Raw genomic sequence first — 22,212 nt, 5'->3', positions numbered from 1 at the left:
AGGCAGTGTCCAAGAGTAGGAGAATCGACGTTTCAGGCATGATCCCTTCTTCAGGATCGCATTCCTGAAGAAGGCTCATGCCCAAAACGTTGATTCATTCCTGAAGAAGGGCTCATGCCCGAAAAGTCGATTCTCCTGCTCCTTGGATGCTGCCTGATCTGCTGTGCTTTTCCAGCAACACATTTTCAGCTCTGATCTCCAGTATCTGCAGTCCTCACTTTCTCCTGTTATGTACTCAATAAATTTCACACAAATATACTCATTAAAAAAATTGTATTTGAAACTTCTTCAGTGGTCAAATCCTCCACAAACAAATGATAACATCACTGAACATAAACACCATATAATTTCCTGGAAGAAAACATAATTTCTTTTGGCACTTAGCTCAGTCACTAACACCAAGGATTTGCTAAAGTTCTCAAAATATGTAAGCAATTTTATTAATTTCTTTTTCTAATAAAGAGGTAAGAGTTTTCATGTAATCCATCTGTACTGATTGAGAGATTCAAATAGCGCATTCGCTTGGTTGGCCTCCCTACTCTCAATTGCCTAATAACTGACTGATTCATCATTTATGCATTGTAATATTTAAGTGCAATTACCCATTCTAAGATTAATAACCTTTTATATTGTGTTGCACATTATTTATTAGTTTCTGTAGAAAGGGCCAGCTGTCACATTTTTGAGTATTCATGAACATTCCTTTGCATAATAAAAAAAATTATTCAGAAATGTTAACAAAGCAAAGTATCTTTTTTTGCATTAAAATATATTAAAACAAAGGAACCTTTTAACAGGTAAAATTGAGTGTGGTCTTTCTAGTAAATTGAAGTTGAGATCTTGCTATTGGTATTGAGGTTAGGGGTTTTTCTTCTCGCTTTAACCTAATTGGATAAAAACTAACAAAAAAAAACCTTTTTTCATATGTAAATTAAAGTTATTGAAATTTGAGCACTCATGCTCGGCAAATCTTCCTTTGATGGTGGGTAGGGCTGAAAAAAGGTGATCATGAATGTTGTGGGAGTATAAAAAAAATCGGATATCCTTTCTGATTGGAGCTTTACGTCACTCAGTTCTCTTTCCGAAAATTCATTTTCATAAATTTCCCCAGGATGTTGAGAGAAAAAGGTATAAAAGCAGATAGAGATTTCGTCAAATCAGATCCATTCCACGATCTGTTGAGTGCTAACACTTGTTGTGATAAATCAAGAAAATGACTCAGATGATGCACTTCTGCATGAAGCTGACCATGTCTATGTTGATGGGACTGATCCTGTTCAATTTGATGGACATATCTCCATTTGCAGGTGACTATGTGCTACTTTTTAAAACTCTTTCGCCTGAACATGCATTATCTTTTTCACCGTTCATGAGGTATTTCCTTTCTAATCAATGTTTATTACTGTGGTGTTTATTTTTACACAGATGCCCAGTCTCCAGTAGACTGCTGTCTTTCATATTCAAAGAAACCTTTACCACCAAGACTAATTGTAGGCTATGTGAGGCAATTTGGGAATGAACTTTGCACTATTAATGCAGTCATGTAAGTATAAATTGTTGCTTAATTTGTTGAAAAGTGATGTAATGTTTTAAAGTTACCTTTAAGCCCTGTAAATACAGTCAAATATTTATTTACTAAATGTAAATGAGCAGAGCCAAGCGACAGCTTCATTTGCTGAGCTTAAGGTGATTAGTCCACCACTTAGTTTGTGAAAACATTTTGGTATCTGCAGCATTGCTTATATTCTCCATAAGTACATAAGGGATTTGTACTGAGACACCAGAGATGGAGTTTAGCTGAGGGCAGGCTATGGACAGTCCTGAGTCTGGTTAGCAGAACCCCTACGTTAAAATGCACCACATGTAAGAAATATACCAATTTAATCAAGGTTCTTTCAAAAATATTTCTTTACAGATTTTACACAAGAAAAGGAAGAAGAGTTTGTGCAAATCCAGAAGAGGTATGGGTGAACAGGATTATCACTGGTTTCCTGAGGTAAGGAAAAAAATCACTTTTGTTAATATACAATGTTTTACTGAACTATTTTGTGCAGAACATTTTTTTTATGAATAATAAGCTGGAACGCATTGACTTTGTTTGTTAAACTAAGAATGCCTTTGCCATTTTAAACATATAGAATTCACAACCTCACCAATTATTTATGTTTATCAAATTTGCTTATCAAGTCAAGAATACAAATGAGGTCATTGTCTTTTTCAAAGAATCTATAGGGAATATTTTATCATTCATTTGTCCTGTAAGCCATGAGATCAACATATTTTGCCTTTGGACAATCGTTATTTTAAAGCATGATCATTTTAACAAACAATAACAACTGAAGAGAGCAGTTAAAATAATCTATTTAACGAGCCTGAATATTGAAACTGTCTGTACTTTGATGTCTCATTTCTTTTTATGCTTATTTTCTAGGAAAGAACTGAAACAGAAATGAATGGTTCAGTGACCTTAATTCCATGGGCGTAACGATGTCACCTTTTAATAATCACAGGACATAACCTTGAAAAACATATTGCTCATTTCAACATGATGATCCTATGCACATCTCAGCAGTTTCTCAAAAAAAAGTATTTCAGCTACTAAGTTCTCTAAAATTAAGTTTATATTTCTAACTGTATTGACTGGCAAATTGTTACTTACTGTGAATGCTTGTAAATTATGCAGAAAACAAATGTCCCTCACAGATCAATAAACAATGCTTCTAAAAAAATATTTTGATCTCAACTCATTTTTTAATGACTCATATGCAGGTTAAAACTGCTGAAGTGAATTCATCTGTCACAATCATTACATCATTGCAATGGGTCAGTTTTGCACACGTACATATATATTGTGAGACCATAAGAAATAGGAACAGGAGCTCGCTTTGCCAGTCAGTAGGAACCTGGCTGATCTGATGTTCCTCACATCCACTTTCTTGCCCCTTCCCCATAACCCTTGATTTCCCTTTTGAACAAGAGTCTATCTCAGCCTTAAATATACACAAGGTTTCTGCCCCCGCAGCTCTCTATGGAGTGAACTTTCTGAGAACATCATGGTGTTTGTCAGGATTCATCAATGAAACAATGATCATTCCAACAAAAAGGGTGGATTGCTTTTCTCATTTCCAATTTCATGCAAGAATTTTTTTTAATAATTCCCATTTGCTTGCTTGTGGATACAGGACCTTTACCTCAGGAGGCCACTCTGTGAGCATCACATAAAAATGGAAAGAACTGTGGATTCTGTAAATCAGGAGCAAAAGCAGGAATTGTTCTGAGGAAGGGTCACCAGCCCTGAAACGTTAACTCTGATTTCTTTGCACAGATGCTGCCAGACCTGCTGAGTTTTTCCAGCAATTTCTGTTGTTCTGTGCGGGAGTATGTTGGAAAGTCTTCAAACAGCTGATAACCTTAATGTTCATTTAACCAGAGGAAAAGCAAAGGAAAAATAAATCCAAGCAAAACAAGTTGCATTTTCTTCTAGGAATAAACAAAGAACTGCTTGCCTTTCAAAAAACACATTTACAGCCAATAAATCCTGATTCTGCTCAACTGACATAAATTGGAAGAGGGCAACAATTTACTCCAGACTGAGTTGTAGCAACTGAAGGTGAACCACTCCATCGTACTAAAGGTTGAAGTTCTTCCTGTTCTGTGTTCCCATATTCCACCTCGGAAAACTGCTACCACTCTCCCCGCTCTTCAGCATCTATCGCACTCCCTCTTTGCCTGTACAGTTGTGTAGAGCACAGAGTGCTAGGTTTATGTGATACACTGTGTTTGGAGCACACTGTTTGGCCAACTCCGAGGCCGATCCGAACATCAATACGTTACCTTCAACAGACCTAGCATCTCCTCCACAATGGCTCTGGTTGAAGAATGGGTAGCAATGTATCTACACTTCACATCAGTCATGAGTCATCAGGCGTGTTTGCAGAGGGTAGCCCTTGTCTCCCAGTAATATCATACCCTCACCACTGGCTGCGGGAGGTCAGTCATCTCTGCAGGAGTTCCTCAGAGCAGTGAGCCAGACCTAACTATCTTTAGCGGTTCAGTTCACCAATTCACTTTGCAGCACAATGGGACAGTGGATTGCATTGCCACTGTAAGGCCACTTTGCAGTCAGGGCAGCACCTATCACAGGCATCAGAGCAGAGTGCTTTTAGCTTGCACACTTTGCATCTGGATATCTGCTTGCAGCATCTCTGCCTGTGATCAGCCAAGTGGGTGGACATGTTGCAGGTCCAGTGCAATCCGTCTGGGACTTGCTGGTAAGCCAGTCTTGGAGCTGCACAAAATCCGTCAGGGGCCTCGTCGCTCATCAGTGGTGGCTGCACTTCCAGTTAGTCAGGGAGGTGGGCAACAGTCAGTCCTGGAGATCTGTTCACTAACAGTCAAGGCAAGTGATCAAGGGCCACTGCTGTAGTGGGCAAGTTGGGGAAGTCAAGTGGATATTGGAGGCAGCATGTGATGGAGTGTAACTCAGCGGAAACATGTAGGAAAATAGTACATTAGAGAGATTACAGCAGGATGAGAGGGTCTTTGATAATCACTACCACCCTGGTTTCAACAGGGGGACAGCACATCATGCTGATTGACATGACTAAGCTATAGGCCTGGGTCCAGAAGGTAAAGTGGGGAGATGAAGTCTTAAATGAAAAATTTGGGTGGGAATGAGTGGAGGCTCAGAACAGATGGGGTCAGCATAGAGTGCAAGGAATGGCTGAGGATCCTGGGATTGTGTTCATTAGAGTTTAGAAGGTTGAGGGGAGATCAAATAGAAACCTACAAGATAATGCATGGCTTAGAAAGGGTGGACGCTGGGAATTTGTTTCTGTCAGGCAGGGATACTAGGATCTTAGAATTAGAGGGGGTCAATTTAAAATGGAAATGAGGAGACATTTCTTCAGCCAGAGAGTGGTGGGCCTGTGGAATTCATTGCCACAGAGCGCAGTGGAGGTCTGGACGCTAAATGTCTTCATTTATCAAGAGATTGATAAATTCTTAACTTTGCAAGGAATTAAGGGACACGGAGAGAGTGCAGGTAAGTGGCATTGAAATACCCATCAGCCAAGAATGAATGGTGGAGTGGACTCGGTGGGTCGATTGGCCTTACCTCCACTCCTATGTCTTATGGTCTTATAGTCTTAAGGAAGAAATGAACATGAAGGTTGGGGGTGTCACCTACATGAACAGGCTGAGTCTGAAACTCACACTGTGAAGCTTGTCCAGTGTTGCCTTCCATCTGCACCAGAATCACAAATTCATATTGCAAGCAAAAACATGATTTAACCTCACCTGGAGTAGATGGAGTACGTGTTTTGTTCTGTGTGAGGACATGGGCTGCGTGTTGTGAGTGATCTGAAGCCCCTTAAGAGGTCATTTCACTAATCAAGGGCTTGCATGGTGAAGCTGAAACATCTGTAATTGCGGAATTCTGTATGCGAAATGTGTGCACTGACCAACTATGTGAAATACAAATCCTGACCACATGCCATCTCCATCACACCAATAGTCATTAAAAATGTATCATAGCCATCTCTGATGCAGAGGTAATCACAGGTAATATTAAAGGTGTTACCTCAGGCCACAATTCATAATTCAACCACTCATTTTTGTTGTTCATCCATGGGATGTAGGGGTCGCTGGCTGGGCCAGAATTTATTGCTTATCCCTAGTTGTCCTTGAGAAGGTAGAGGTGAGCTGCCTTCCTGAACTGCTGCAGTCCACTTGGTGTGGGTAGACACACAAAGCCATTAGGGGCTGAGTTGCAGAATTATAACCCAGCGACACTGAAAGAATGGCAATATATTCCAAGTCATTTCCCAATTTCTCACCAAGAACTGAACTGATTAGCTGGCAAGAAGTGGGAGAGCATCTCAGCATGGAAGCCTTGCCCGATTATTTCCTCATCGGTAGTTTTCCAACAACAGCTGTTGAACTAACTGATCTATAATTCCCGTGGCTCCCAGCTTTCACTCTTTCTAAATCACAGACCTACATCCATCATTTTCCAATCTTAAAAAAAACAGATTTCTGAAACAAGGAAAGGTTGGGCTATTACAGTTGAGATATTCCCAATGTTTTCACCCACATTCTTTAAAATATTGGGATAGGAACTGTTTAGCTCTGGAGATTTGTCAATCGCACTGCCATTATTTTCTTCCTTCCTGTTATTTTGTTTATAATAATTTTGTTGTGTTCCTGTCCCTGATTCAATGTATTACTGGCTTTCCTGGTACGTGTGGTACACTGACCTCTTCCTCTACTGTAAATGTTGACACAAAAGCAATTATTCACCAATTATCATCACTTCAGCCATTTCCTTATTTTCATTGACAATGTCAGCATTGAAAGGGTTAAATTAATAATGGTGAAAGCTTTCGCCAAATAGTTAGCAACAAGTGAAGCTGGAGCTAACAAACAAAGCATCCAGGCTGAAAAAGATTAATAGGTATCAAAGGCCTTGGGTAAGAAATAAACAACACCTACAGAGACTGTGGGAAACACAGATGATAAGGGACACATGAAATTGAATGTGAAAATTGTAATGTGCACGCTGCAATCTGTATGAAGCTTGAAAGAATTTTGTAATTCAGCTGAGTAAGGTTCGAAGCCCTCTGTGAAAGCTCCTCTCCATATGTGCCTGTGAAATAACAAAATAAACATAGAGTAACACAGCACTGAAACAGGATCAATCTGTACATGCTAACCAGATTTCCTAAAATAAACTAGTCTTATTTGCCTGCCTTTGGACCATATCTCCTGGAGCCTTCTATCAATTTGATACATATCCCTACAAAACCATTGTCAGTTTTTAACAACCCCTCATTGCTGTTCATGGCTTTTGTCCTTAATACAAATGTCAAAAAACTGTCTGATACAAATGAGTGGACCTCTAGCTATTTGAGGAGGATACAAGTGCATTTCTGTGGAACTGAGATCTTCAGGGCAGGCCAGAGATAACTGGGCTTCTGCTGCTAAGGGATAGTCATGAACAAGAGGGGCTCTCTTGACAACTCACATAAACTGAGACGAGCTTTTTATTTCAGATTCAGTTAATTAATGGAATTTGATTGCACAAAGTACCATGTTGGGATTGAATTTAAATCTTTGCATTATTAGCACAGGTTCAATGATTACTAGGTGAGTGTCATAATCACTTTGTCATTCTGTTATCATATTTTGATACCCAGCTCTAGCTCTCTCTACCCCTCTTTGAGTTGTCTCACTGTTGTCTCACATCTCGTGCAAGATGAACAGAAATTTCTTCCCATTAAATAAGATCAAAAGACATGATCTTTGGCCCCTGTCACAAACATCATACCCTCACCACTGGCTCCCTGGAAGATATCTGGAGATCAACTAGACCATTTGCAAACTTAAGACCATAAGACATAGGAGTAGAAGTAAGGCCATTCGGCCCGAGTCCACTCCGCCATTCAATCATGGCTGATGGGCATTTCAACTCCACTTACCCGCATTCTCCCCGTAGCCCTTAAGAAGAGAAGTTGAGACCTGGCCAGTATTTATCCTGCAATTAAACCACAATATAGACCTTGGGAATGTTTGCCATATTCAACTAGATTTGGCTATATTTCTTTGCATTACAATGACCATTCTTCAAGTTGGCTTTAAAGACACAATTGCAAATTCTTTCTCCATTCTAAGCAATTTCTGATGGGCACTCCTGTGCTTAAATTTTAAACAGGCACTGAAAGCAAACAGAGCAGAGGGTAATGGTTAACATTACAAAGTAGACAAAATAGATTCATTCTTCTTTGGAAACAGTCAGAAATAACCAAAGTCACACACAGGTTTACATTATTTTATTATGATAGAAATAATAACATTGTAATTCATTGGCCAAATAACATACGTACGCGCACATTAATGTAAAATGTTGTGGCAATACACAGAAACGAAGAGTTACTAATAACTCTTTGGAAATACAAGGAAGCATCAAAATGAAATGATTGAGCAAGCTGTTCAGTTCTATCAAACTTCTGCAGGAAAAGCTTAAAACAGGATGGCCTACCCAACATTACACTGGACACTGGAAATGACAAAAGCATGTCTGACCTGGTCAATCCAACAATACCATCCTCACAATCGTTTTGAAGCATGTGCCAAAATTGGGAAAGCTGACATCTATTATAAACCGACTGACTCCCACAGTTACCTGGACTACACCTCCTCCCACCCTGCCCCCTGTAAAAACTCCATCCCATATTCCCAATTCCTTCGTCTCCGCTGCATCTGCTCCCAGGAGGACCAGTTCCAATACCATACAGCCCAGATGGCCTCCTTCTTCAAGGACCGCAGATTCCCCCCAGACGTGATCGACAATGCCCTCCACCGCATCTCCTCCACTTCCCGCTCCTCCACCCTTGAGCCCCGCCCCTCCAATCGCCACCAAGACAGAACCCCACTGGTTCTCACCTACCACCCCACCAACTTCCGTATACAGCGTATCATCCGCCGTCATTTCCGCCAACTCCAAACGGACCCCACCACCAGGGATATATTTCCCTCCCCTCCCCTATCAGCGTTCCGCAAAGACCACTCCCTTCGTGACTCCCTCGTCAGGTCCACACCCCCCACCAACCCTACCTCCACTCCCGGTACCTTCCCCTGCAACCGCAGGAAATGTAAAACTTGCGCCCACACCTCCTCCCTTACTTCTCTCCAAGGCCCCAAGGGATCCTTCCATATCCGCCACAAATTCACCTGCACCTCCACACACATCATCTATTGCATCCGCTGCACCCGATGTGGCCTCCTCTATATTGGGGAGATGGGCCGCCTACTTGCAGAACGCTTCAGGGAACACCTCTGGGACGCCCGGACCAACCAACCCAACCACCCCGTGGCTCAACACTTTAACTCTCCCTCCCACTCCACCAAAGACATGCAGGTCCTTGGACTCCTCCATCACCAGAACATAACAACACGACGGTTGGAGGAAGAGCGCCTCATCTTCCGCCTGGGAACCCTCCAACCACAAGGGATGAACTCAGATTTCTCCAGTTTCCTCATTTCCCCTCCCCCCACCTTGTCTCAGTCGATTCCCTTGAACTCAGCACCGCCCTCCTAACCTGAAATCCTCTTCCTGACCTCTCCGCCCCCACCCCACTCTGGCCTATCACCCTCACCTTGACCTCCTTCCACCTATCACATCTCCATCGCCCCTCCCCCAAGTCCCTCCTCCCTACCTTTTATCTTAGCCTGCCTGGCACCCTCTCCTCATTCCTGATGAAGGGCTCTGGCCCGAAACTTCGAATTTCCTGTTCCTTGGATGCTGCCTGACCTGCTGTGCTTTAACCAGCAACACATTTCAGCTCTGATCTCCAGCATCTGCAGACCTCACTTTTTACTGCCTCATAGACTAGTCAAACAACAGCCTCCCATAGTCATTCTCACTGAATCATACTATATAGCCGATGCCCCAGACTCATCTGTCTATCATCACTATCCTTGGTTACATCAGTACCACCAGCAAGCTACCCCCATCACAACTAAGTGGTATGTAGTCCAGTTGGTGTGTCCCTGGGTGTGTTAATTTAATTTAATTTCCTCCCAGAGGCACTTTATCAGGCAGGAGAGAGGCAGTTATTGACATCCGGTTAGACAGCATCTGAGGAGCAGGAGAATCGACACTTCAGGGTTTCATTCCTGATGAAGGGCTTATGCCTGAAACATTTATGCTCCTGCTGCTTGGATGCTGCCTGACTGGCTCTGTTTTTCCAGCACCACACTCTCCGACTCTGATTCCCAGCATCTGCAGTCCTTACTTTCTCCCAGCTATTGACATTCATAACCTTCCAGCCTCCCTTCCACTAAAGTCTCTGAGGAAAAATGTCATGGAAATGTCACGAAAGCGTCATGTCCTTATGTCAGTGGAAGTCCTTAAGTGGGCAATTATTATCCAATGAAGGGGCTCACCTCGCTGTTGGTGGTATTAATCCAGCAATGTGCAGGGGCTGACCTTCCAGGAAAAATAACAGGCAAAGTTGTGCAATGCTACTTTTGGGAACCTGGGGAGGTGTAACCTGTTCAAAGACATTAGTGTCAGATTGATGAAACTGGCCTCAGGAATGTTGCGGGGAATGGTGGTCACTTAGAGCTACCCTTTGCCCTTTGTGTACCACAGCATCCACCTCCATGATGCCCATCTCGCCACCACATGAATGTTGTAGTAGCAGCAACCACCTTTTCTCCACTGGTGCTGTCATTCAATAAAACTACTGGTGTATGTTAGGCTGCCAACTGTCAGTGAGTAGGGCTTCAGCCCTATAGTCCTTGCAGAGAAGGTTCACTGCTGTCCAGCTAACTCCTAGGTGATACTTACTTTGGAAGGATGTCAATAAAGAAATGAAATAAGACTGTTGGGTGAAACCCATGTTGACTTTATTAGGTGCTGTCAAATAACTTCAGACTCCATGAAGCCCAATCAGATCAAACGTAGCCAAAGGAAATCTCGTTGATTGAGATGCACTCTGATAGTTGCACAGAATATTCCATATTATTCTCAGCTCCTCAGATAATGAACCAGTTTATATTTACATTCAGTAAGAGCTAGATGACATTCTCATAAGTGGCATGTAACATTCAGACCACACAAATGCTTTGCAATGTCTATCACCAACAAGACAAAATACCCATCACCTCCGACATTCAAAGGCATCTTTGAAGCCCCACATCAATATTTTGTCAGTGAATGTGGAAATACATTATTTGAAGCTAATATATTCAAAATTAATCTTAAATGCAGCCTCAACTTTTCAGAAACCATGCTCATACCTAAACCAGTATATACACAATTTGAACGTGTCATTTCAGCAGCTAATACTACAGTATGGCTTTAATAAATTTGAAACACTTAAGATTTAGCTGTTGCAAAAACCTATACAATAACCTTGTAAGATGGTAATAAGGATATCAGTTAACACTTGCTGTTGTAGATTGAAGAACTTTGTTTTTCTGGGACATTTTCTCCAGCTTCGCACTAAAAACCGAAAAAAAAATTAATTATAGATCCTTTGAAATATTATTGCCACTTTGATCCCGTATCGAGAACAGGTGATAAGTTTCTTTCTTGTTGGCATTTTTGGCAACACCTTCAAACTGAGCAACAGAAATTTCATTGAAAGCTAATGTTTCTAACAATCGGACTTAAGATAATTTTATACCTAACTGTGTACCAGTCTGAATACTTCCTGGAAGGTGAGGTATGCCAATGAAATTCCAAAATAAGCAAAGATTCTTATTAATCTATAACACATATAGAGTCTTTGGGAGGATGAAAGCAAAGATTGCACTTTTACCTTAAATAGCGAAGTGCACGTTTCACCCATATATGTTTTGGATCTGCACAAACCCACCGGCCTTTCACAGTATACAGTCTGTTAAAATAAATGATGGAAAAGATTAACCTTTGATTGGCTTTAAATAAAATTGTGACATTTAGAAATGATTTGACTTTTAGATCTCGAGTCCTACTCACACAATTGCATCTATTCTACAAGCTTCATTGGACTTCTGCTCCACATAGCCAGCAATGCGCATAAATGGGAGAGATCCCTTTGAATATTTCAGGCAACAGTCTTGCACATGTATACGTACTGGAATAAAGAGTTCACAGAAATGTTACAAATTGATATGTAAAAAAGAAGTACCTCATTATTACTGTGAGTTTACAAACTGGATTGCTATGGTTAAGTCCCATACTACTCTACAATCTCCAGCAACTTTGCATGGCAGCACATTCCTTAATTTTCTGAACAATCATTTTTATTGCATCTTTTTTGTGTGATCAACTGATCAGGCAGCAAAAACACAGACCCAAAGTCAGTAGGTTCTTCTTAACGTTCATGTGTGTCAAGTCTCAGTGGTGGTCCCAAATGCAATTGCAAAATGGAGGCCTGATTGGCAAAATGGACAGGTCAACCTATTGGGAAAAGAAATCAGGGAAGAACCTCAAAAATGCATGTTCCTTTAAACATTTTATTCTTAATTTCCTTGTGGTGTCATTAACAGCAAGTATGAATAGGAACTCAGGCCTCTTCTGCCATAGACCCTTAATCCCCTCCCCCATTGTGAGACCCTGAAAGAAACTGGAAGCCAAATTTATTACTAATCTGTCAAAAGCAGGGAGCATCTGGAGCTTAAAGGGCAGAAAGTTGGCTAACAGAAATTAAACAAGCTCCAGAAGTTAAAATTCTTAAACAATGGCCATTTCTTTGTAGCTCACAATATTGTTCCAATGTTGAAAACAGCTCACATAAACAAATATCTGTTATTCTTTCAGAAATGAGATGAGCTCCAATAACACGAAAGGTAAATGATTATGTGATATAATATTCATTCATATCAATCAAGAAGGAATAATGTTTTTTTCAATGATCTGTGCTAAACCAATTTATCCCAGTTGGTGTAGTGGATGGAGGAGATAAGATGTCAAATGTCCCTCAGCCCAACAAAATGAAAGCAATCAGCTGAGAAATATAAATGTGCAGATTCATGCTGATTATTGACTGAGGTAGTTCAAAGATGAGTTGACCAGATGGACAAGGTGGAGGAAAATTCACTGAGGTGGATGGACCATCTATATTAGAGGCTGTGCAAATAGCCATATATTAACATAACTGCAAAGAAAATTCGTATGGACTCTCTACAGGTATTTGGTTCTCTCCATCCCTAGATTTCATCTGGCTGAGTAATTAGTTACACTCAAGTGTGAAAAACTATGATCAGGATAAGAAAGGATGGAGCAACAAAATTGGAGCAGGAAAAGGAAAGAGAAAAAGAAGGATTTGGACATGGATGGCATATTGTTTTTGTAAACTGTAGATGTCCCAAAACACATAACACCCAATGAACTATTGCCCAAGTTGTAATTTCGGAAACACATTGGCAATTTTTGTGCAGCAAACTCACACAATCAGTAATGCTTTAAAGATTTGTTATATGTTTATGATCTTGAATGGAGGATAAATATTGGCCAAACTGCTGGAGACAAACATCATACTGCTCTTTGTATTAGCACCATAAGATCTTATATGGTTCCCTAAAATATAACTAGGGTCTCATTTTAGCATCTCATCTCCAATGCCGCTGTCTTCTTTCAGCACTTCACTTGAGTATTTGCCTGGTTTTCTGTGTTCTAGAGTGGGATTTAAACCAACAACCTGTACCACTACTACTTTAACTGTGGCTGACACTAAATGTGTCATAAATTATCATAATTTTGCATTTAAATCATCAAGGCTGCATTCATTTGAAATATTTCAAATATTTTTTGAGCAATTGAATTATAAGTTTAAAACAGTTTTGTTTTCAATTGCTACATTTTAACTCATTGATGCAATTATTATAACTTCCTACCTCAATATTATGCAACTAAATGATGCCATAACAACCTATATAGAATCAAAAAAGAGATATTATGGGACTTACCTGCATGTGATCCAGAAAACCAGATCATAATCAGGATCACCAGAAATTTCAAATTAGCCAAACCAGTCACCTTATATCCCATTATCCTCTGTTACCTTTTAGTTCTTACTAATTGATCAGCTCAAGACAATGAAGCTGAGGTCTATTGCTAGTTTCTGCATGCTGTTTGCTTGCTGATGGGATTTTTATAGATGTTTGTTCATTATTGCATTTACCACAACATAGTCAACCCCGCCTGTGACGAAATGTTCCTTCGTTAATAACAAAAATACACACTGATTTCCTGTTCAATTTTCATATACAAATATAGGCCACAAAGTTAAAATGTTGAAAGAAAATTACAGTTATTACTTTGCATCTAATGAAACTTCCTTTGAGTTTTATGCTAGTTGCAGCAAATAGAAAGTTTCTGCAATTTACCAGTCCCAAAGCAGGCCAAGCTGAAAGTAACACTAGCAGTCTGTGTCAAAATAAAAATGTACAGATTGCATTCTAAGTCTCTACACTGATGTGCTGATTGTATATTTGTATCTCCAGCAAAATCAGAAGCACAAGAGCTGGATTTTCCTCTTGGCCAATGCAATTTTACTGGGAAAGTAGACTAAAGGATATCAAAGCACAGTCATTCTGGAGACATCCCTGGGTGCACTGGATCACTTAGTTACATTGTAAGATGTAATGCATTATTTTGTATGTGTGTGCTCTAACTTAAATCATTGCTCTGTATACAGGTGGTCCAATATGATTTGGAAACACAATTGTACTTTCCTGAGGCAATAGACCAGTTGACTGTGAAGAGTGTCTATCCCTGAGCGGCATGTAATGATTTCCATTGGGAAATATGTACACCTGTATGTTGGATGAGTAATATGGCAACAATGACAATTTTCCTATTAATCCTGTACTCCACATTTATTTTTAAACTTGTGTGATCAATGCATGAAATTCACATTGTCAAGGAGATAGAGTTAGCAGTGCTGGATGAGGATTGAGCTGAAAATGTGTTGCTGGAAAAGCGCAGCAGGTCAGGCAGCATCCAAAGAGCAGGAGAATCGACGTTTCAGGCATGAGCCCTTCTTCAGAAATGAGGAGTGTGTGCCAAGCAGGCTAAGATAAAAGGTAGGGAGGAGAGACTTGTGGGGGGGGGTGCGTTGGAAATGCGATAGGTGGAAGGAGGTTAATGTGAGGGTGATAGGCCGGTGTGAGGGTGGGGCTCAAGGGCGGAGGAGCGGAAAGTGGAGGAGATGCTGTGGAGAACATCGTTGATCACCTCTGGGGGAAATTGCGGTCTTTGAAGAAGGAGGCCATCTGGGTTGTTCGGTATTGGAATTGGTCCTCCTGGGAGCAGCTACACTGGCACCACCCCCCACCTCTTCCTCCGCTACATTGATGACTGATCGGCGCTACCTCGTGCTCCCACGAGGAGGTTGAAAAGATCATCCACTTGACCAACACCTTCCACCCCGACCTCAAATTTACCTGGACCATCTCAGACTCCTCCCTCCCCTTCCTAGACCTCTCCATTTCTATCTCAGGTGACCGAATCAACACGGACATTTACTATAAACCGACTGACTCCCACAGCTACCTAGACTACACCTCTACCTACCCTGCCCCCTGTAAAAATGCCATCCATATTCCCAATTCTTTCGTCTCCACGGCATCTCTCCCAGGAGGACCAGTTCCAATACTGAGCAACCCAGATGGCCTCCTTCAAAGACCGCAATTTCCCCTCAGAGGTGATCGACGATGTTCTCCACCGCATCTCCTCCACTTCCCGCTCCTCCGCCCTTGAGCCCCGCCCCTCCAATCACCACCAAGACAGAACCCCACTGGTCCTCACCTACCACCCCACCAACCTCCATATACATCGTATCATCCGTCGTCATTTCCGCCAACTCCAAACGGACCCCACCACCAGGGATATATTTCCCTCCCCTCCCCTATCAGCGTTCCGAAAAGACCACTCCCTCCATGACCCCCACCAACCCAGCCCCCACTACCGGCACCTTCCCCTGCAACCGCAAGAAATGCAAAACTTGCGCCCACACCTCCCCCTTTACTTCCCTCCAAGGCCCCAAGGGATCCTTCCATATCCACCACAAATTCACCTGCACCTCCACACACATCATTTACTGCATCCACTGCACCCGATGTGGCCTCCTCTATATTGGGGAGACTGGCCGCCTACTTTTGGAACATTTCAGAGAACACCTCTGGGACACCCGAGCCAACCAACCCAACCACCCCATGGCTCAAAACTTCAACTCCCCCCCCCACTCCACCAAGGACATTCAGGTCCTTGGACTCCTCCATCGCCAGATCATAGCAACACGATGGCTGGAGGAAGAGCGCCTCATCTTCTGCCTAGGAACCCTCCAACCACAAGGGATGAACTCAGATTTCTCCAGTTTCCTCATTTCCCCTCCCCCCACCTCGTCTCAATCCCAAGCCTCGAACTCAGCACGGCCTTCCTAACCTGCAATCTTCTTCCTGACCTCTCCGTCCCCACCCCCACTCCGGCCTATCACCCTCACCTTAACCTCCTTCCACCTATCGCATTTCCAACGCCCCTCCCCCAAGTCCCTCCTCCCTACCTTTTATCTTAGCCTGCTTGGCACACTCTCCTCATTCCTGAAGAAGGGCTCATGCCCGAAACGTCGATTCTCCTGCTCCTTGGATGCTGCCTGACCTGCTGCGCTTTTCCAGCAACACATTTTCAGCTCTGATCTCCAGCATCTGCAGTCCTCACTTTCTCCTGGATGAGGATTGAGCCAACTTGCATGCAAGACCAAATCATTAAAGTTGAAATTGTCTTAAATTTACTAAGTACACCAGCCTCGTAAAATTAAACTGCAGTCTAAACAGTATATATTTTTTTTAAAATGGTTCTTTCATACTTCCTCTCTACTTTTCATGGGCCAGATGCATTGAGGAATATTGCAGTTCCCCAAATCTTTATTTCCAAGATAAGGCAACTCAGTATAAGTCAAAGGTTAAAATCTTAACATGGCTTAGATACATTTGGGACCTGCCCTTATCCATTGGGCACTATTTGAATGTGCTCTGATGATTTGGATAAAATGAGTGAGCAGCCGATACAGGCATTGTGCAGAACCACAGACAGTTTTGTCTGTTAAGGCTAAATATAAGAGGTTTGTTTTGCCTTACTTCAGTTTGTTATTCTGAATCTTCACACTGCAAATAGGTGCTAATCCAATGCATAATAAATTAAACTTCCTGCCGCTGCAGGAAATCAAGATTCTTTCAACCAGTGTATGTAAAGTTTAGCAAGGGGCAAAAGAATCAGCAATGTGATTGAACATCCCAAACCAGTCAGAGATATACCATAAGATAACCTCAGCAAATCCTCACCCTCAGTACACTGAAGAAAGTGTAAATCAATGGTATTTCTTAAGGTCTGCATCCAATCTTTATAAATCTTCTTGCCACCTCAAGGTGATTATGAAATATAGGATCCAATTTACATCTATTCAAAAGCCATCCACTTGCTCAACGTTAAAATTGGGCCCAGATCTGTGTTGTGTAGCCAGTTTCTGCCAATAAGAATAATGGGATGAATGGCCAAGAAATGTGTTTCTGGTAGCTTTTGTTGAGATATAACGGTAACCAGAACACTAGAACATATCTGCTTCTATTCCCATGGTCCCATTGGATCTTAAATATTCAAGAACTGCTTATACCTCTATCAGTTTAGACAATGCAGCATTCCCTAAACACTGCTCTGAATCGTCAGCCTAGATAATATACACAAATCCTAGAGCTCGGCTTAAATACAACAGCAAGAATGCTAACAATGCGATAACACTGACTAATGAATTACACACTGTTTTCAGCTAACTAGATTTAATAAGAATAATAAGCAATTTATGAAAATTCTAGAGGGGCTTATTTGATTACAGTTTGCTATCCATGATTGCTGGATATGGAGTAATTTCAGACAAAAGTACCTTGAACTTTTTTGAGCAAAATATACTTTGTTTTCCTCTATACCAGCTCCATTTTATATCCTTCATAGTCATCAGTATAAATAGGTTTTAATTCCCTTAATTTTCACAAGTTGAATAATGCCACTTTTGATGTTGCATGGTATTTATTTTGATGCTTTTTTGCTTGGTTTTTCATCCTCTCAGCTGAGGTTAGAGAATTAGATGCTCACAGAGGTAAGATAATATGATCCAAATTTTATTCAAGGATTCTGCTCATATTTCTTCATGCTTACTCCTTATGGTTCAGCAATCAAGAATGTGCTCTATTATTTTGTCTCTTTGTGTTTGTTTCATTGTTACTTTGGTTTCTTGATTGGAAATATTTACTAGAGATTGACTTGTGGTTGTATAGTGAGGCCTTCAGTTCAAAAACATGATAGCCACTATTTATCTGATATTGCCATTCACCGCAACAATTGAACAAATATTACACTGTCTTGTCGTACAAACTGCAGTTCGCCGCCAACTTCTGTAATACTGTAGATACCTGTCTGCAGCCAGTAGATGTCAACTGTGGTTCATTGATATCATAATATAATTCTTTGAAGTTTGTATCACATGTAGACAGGATGGTTAAGGAGGCATTTAGCACGCTTGCCTTCATTGCTCAGACCTTTGAGTATAGGAATTAGGATCTTATATTGAGGTTGTAGAGTACATTGGTGAGGCCTCTTCTGGAATACTGTGTCCAATTTAGGTTGCCCTCTTTTGAGAGGTATTTCTGAAGCTGGAGTTATTCAAGTTATTAAGTTATTCAGCTGCAGAGGGTTCATAAGAGATTTACCAGGATGTTGCAGGGCATGTCGGGTTTGAGTTATGGGAAGAGGCTGGGACTTTTTTCACTGGAGGGTAGGAGGTTAAGGGATGACTTCACAGAGGTTTATAAAATGATGAGCGGTATAGGATGCCAGGTGTCCTTTCCCTTGGGTGGTGAATATCAAGGAGAGGTGGCATATTTTTAAGGTAAGAGGAGAAAAATTTAAAAAGTCATGAGGGGTAATTTCTTTTTATACAATTGTAATTTGCATGTGGAATGAACTTCCAGAAGAAGTGGTGGATGCGGGTACACTTACAATGTTTAAAAGACATTTAGATGAGTACATGAATAAGACATGTTTGCAGAGACATGGGCCAAGCACAGGCAGGTGGACTAGTTAAGTCTGAAATTATGGACTGGTTGGATCAAAGGGTCCGTTTCCATGATGTATAACTCCATGGCAGCTTACAATCACCTCTCAGTCAGAAAGTTGTGGGTTTAAGCCCCACTTCAGGGTCTTGGTCACATGATTCTGCATCTGCCTGATGCTCTGTGCAGCACTGAGGTAGCATTACTCATAACCACAACACCACCCACCCTCAAACCAACACCAGGAACTCTAATAACTATTTAGCTCATAATGTGACCCAGATAAGTACTGGCCAGTGAATTCTAAGTATTCATCAATCTGCAGCATGCCCTGCTATAGAAATGAGAACAGAGTGTGGAGACAGTTGCTCCACCAATGTCACATCAGTTTTAGCCTCAGGTCAAATTTCTCATCCTTGAAGTTCGTTTCAGTCAGAAATGTTAATAACCAAGAACTCCAGCTAAGATTAAGAGTGAAACAAATGTTAATTTCATAAGAACACTTGTCTTCATTTACGATGGATGGGAATGCATGGGTATATTAAAAGGTGATAGCTCACATTTTGGACATCAGTGTTCTAGGTAGCTCAACACTTACATCCTACATTGCAGCCAGCACGGTGAGAGACATATTGTTAAACTCTTACATTTCAACTCATCAGCTCTGCTAGTAGAAGACTGGTGCATATTTTTACAGGATGTAGACTCAAAGTGCACTTTCTAATCTGAAGCTGTTTGTAATGAATGTACATTGATAGGATGTGAATTTATGCACCTACGTTTGCGTATTTTCAAACATGCAGAAAAGTCTAAAGCAAAAGTATAACATGATAAATTAGCAGTTTATTATACGCATTCATTCACTTGCAGTGCAAACATGTTTTATTTGGGTCACTGAATACATCCAACGTTGAGTCATCAGGCTTCACTTATCAGCTTAAATGTTTCACATTACAATTACTGTAGATTTGAAAAATAAAGAAAGTTGAATGTGACTGAAACAGTACTTAAGAAATGAGCAAGGCCACCTTCAAACCTAGTCGTCTAATTTAATCTTCTTTTCTCATCAAAATTTCCATTATACGTTGGAAACAGTAATGAGCCTCCCCCAGTCTATAAATTCTTCTCTCATTCTCTGGATTAGAATAATTTCAGGTCCTATCAACATTTGTTAATGGATGACAATATAATGGGGACAACGTAATGAGTGAATTAGGCTTGAAATTAGAAGATCCAATTTTGAACAGGACATTTACAGTTGGGTCTCCCAAATTGATTCAATTTACACATTTTGTCTGGATTATGAGAAAAGTGGAAGAAATTCCGAGTTCCTAACTTTTGATGAGAAGTCTAAATGAAGGGAAATGGATGTAGTAAGGATCCTTCCAAGGCAGAAGAGAATTATAGAGAAGATGAAAGAAATTAAGAAGTAATAATGAGGACAACTGATCAGTTTTTAAATGCTTGCAAGGGAGGGTCCAGTGGAGGGAAGAATCCATGATTTGGAGGTTCTGGAAAAGAATAATTCATCAGTCATAATGCCATTAAAGTGAGGAAGCACAGTGGACAATGTTGAGGTTGAATTGTGGACAAACAAGTGATGAAAGCTCCAAGCACGATAGTAATACTCCTAAAAGTACAGATAAACTGAGAGACTCTGATAGCAAGAAGGGATTGAGAGCACGAAGTGTGAGATTGACAAATAGAATAAAAGCTGTAACAGTTCTTAAATCCACAAGTATCCATTTGATACAGCAATACTTAATCGCTGCCCATTGGATTTTCGCATACACTTTCGTTGATCAAATTTAATTTTCAAAGTTATCCATGACTTTAAACAACAAACTTCTGAGGATGATTGCTGTAGGATGTTATTAGCATCCAATGAATACAAACTTCAGATTGAATATACTCTCTCTGTCTGCCATTAAACTAGTCTTGAAGATAGCTTACTCTGCCATCAATCTACTGGACCATAACATAAACAAAACCTAAGTATAAGTGAAATGATATTTTGAGTAGTAATTGGATTACAATCATTCAAGAAAGTTGCTCAACACTACCTTCTCAAGGGAAATTAGGGATAGGCAATAAGTGCTGGCTCAGCCAGTGACACCAAGATCTCACAGGCAATTTTGCTTTAAATTGAATTAGTATCACCCTGACTCTGGGTACTAACAAATCATGAAATAGGAATTAACTTACTTAGAGTTGTCTTGATTGGTGTGACTCAGCTCCTGATTGGATTAGTTGACTGAGCCAATGGAGACAAGTGTGTGGTGCTGGAAAAGCACAGCAGGTCAGGCAGCATTTGAGGAGCAGGAAAGTTGATGTTTCAGACAAAGCCCTTCATTCCTGATGAAGGGCTTTTGCACAAAACTTCAATTTTCCTGCTCCTCAGATGCTGCCTGACCTGCTGTGCTTTTCCAGCACCACACTCTCGACTCTAATCTCCAGCATCTGCGGTCCTCACTTTCACTTGAGCCAATGGAAAGTCTACCTCCGTTACTTCTAAAGATTTAGAGAATATTTCAGACATAACAGACCACCTTACACATTTCCCAGTTCATGGTTAAGGTTGTCTGCTTAGAATGCTACCCTGATAGTCAAGTAAGAAAATCGATGAGTACCTGAGAAACACACTAGCCATTAATTTGGTTTGGTTATAGGCCCGCATCGACAGTTGATCTCAGTTGGACAGGCACTGGGTGATAGCTTGGAAGTGTAGTCCCAGAAGATAGTTAATAACTACAGGTAGAGACAGCCGAGATAAAACTTAGTGACAGAATACTAGTTTGTTGCATTAAAGACAGGTTTGTTTGGACCTGTACCTATTGGTGCTTGGATCTGCTAGTTGGCAAAATAAAAGTTCACTGTATTTATAATTACAATTCAATGTCTCATAATGTAGCTATTGTTATAATTTTCAGCTGTCAGTTTCAAATGTTGGAGCTGGTTAACCTCTAAACATTGGTAAGGAGGATGTGTTAACCTCCCAACCTCCTTCGTAAAGTTGTTAAACACTTTTCAAATGAGTCAATGAAATATAAGGCTCTCCTTCAATAAACAACAATTTTGTGATTAACTGTTGGAGAAAAACAGTCATGAACCCACTTTCCAGAAACATGGTTGGATGACAGTACAATAATTTTGTGGTTTGAAACAAAGTGGCTTGATAAAAAGGAATGGTTGATTAAAGAAGAGGCAGATCAAACAATGGCATATGAAGGGGACAGGAGGGACTAGATGATCTATGAAACGTGTTCTGTAATCTCATCATATAATGACTACTAATTGTGACTTGCAACCTTCTACTTCCCCACCATACAAGTGCACAAAATACTGTTCAGGGAAGGAACGACCTTTGAAGATGCCTTTCCAGCCCCTAAAGGTGACTGGGGACAGATATCCCCTCCACGTGTCTTCAGCGTGAAATGGTGACAACAGTGAAGAACATGCCCATATTCCCTTTGAGTGCTTGCAACAAATCTGCAATCTTTGCACGAAGTGTTCATTTTGAAATGAACTTTGATGAGGCTAATTTGAAAGTTAAATGATCACAAGGTTCAATCACCTTCCAGTTTATTATAGTGTCAAGTATCTACTGGACTTTCCTCT

The 22,212-nt window shown here is 40.9% G+C and overlaps 2 protein-coding genes across 2 annotated transcripts; one reads left to right on the top strand and one right to left on the bottom strand.

Annotated features, from left to right (window-relative positions):
* The first annotated feature begins 1,110 nt into the window (after window positions 1-1,110).
* LOC132821605 (C-C motif chemokine 20-like) lies at window positions 1,111-2,707 on the top strand. Its single transcript, XM_060834279.1, has 4 exons — window positions 1,111-1,307; window positions 1,426-1,543; window positions 1,916-1,996; window positions 2,432-2,707. The coding sequence occupies exons 1-4, from the start codon at window positions 1,214-1,216 to the stop codon at window positions 2,451-2,453; spliced, it is 315 nt and encodes a 104-aa protein (XP_060690262.1). The 5' UTR covers window positions 1,111-1,213; the 3' UTR covers window positions 2,454-2,707.
* Window positions 2,708-9,215: 6,508 nt separating this feature from the next.
* LOC132821602 (C-C motif chemokine 20-like) lies at window positions 9,216-13,603 on the bottom strand. The gene is made up of 4 exons (XM_060834277.1): window positions 13,459-13,603; window positions 11,507-11,624; window positions 11,328-11,405; window positions 9,216-11,008 (listed from the first exon to the last, which is right to left on the bottom strand). The coding sequence occupies exons 1-4, from the start codon at window positions 13,538-13,540 to the stop codon at window positions 10,942-10,944; spliced, it is 345 nt and encodes a 114-aa protein (XP_060690260.1). The 5' UTR covers window positions 13,541-13,603; the 3' UTR covers window positions 9,216-10,941.
* Between the last annotated feature and the right edge of the window lie 8,609 nt (window positions 13,604-22,212).

Source organism: Hemiscyllium ocellatum, chromosome 13 (genome assembly GCF_020745735.1).
Source record: "Hemiscyllium ocellatum isolate sHemOce1 chromosome 13, sHemOce1.pat.X.cur, whole genome shotgun sequence".
Lineage (NCBI taxonomy): Eukaryota > Metazoa > Chordata > Chondrichthyes > Orectolobiformes > Hemiscylliidae > Hemiscyllium > Hemiscyllium ocellatum.
The sequence above is the reverse complement of the archived record's forward strand: the minus strand, read 5'-3'. Positions and strand labels throughout refer to the sequence as shown.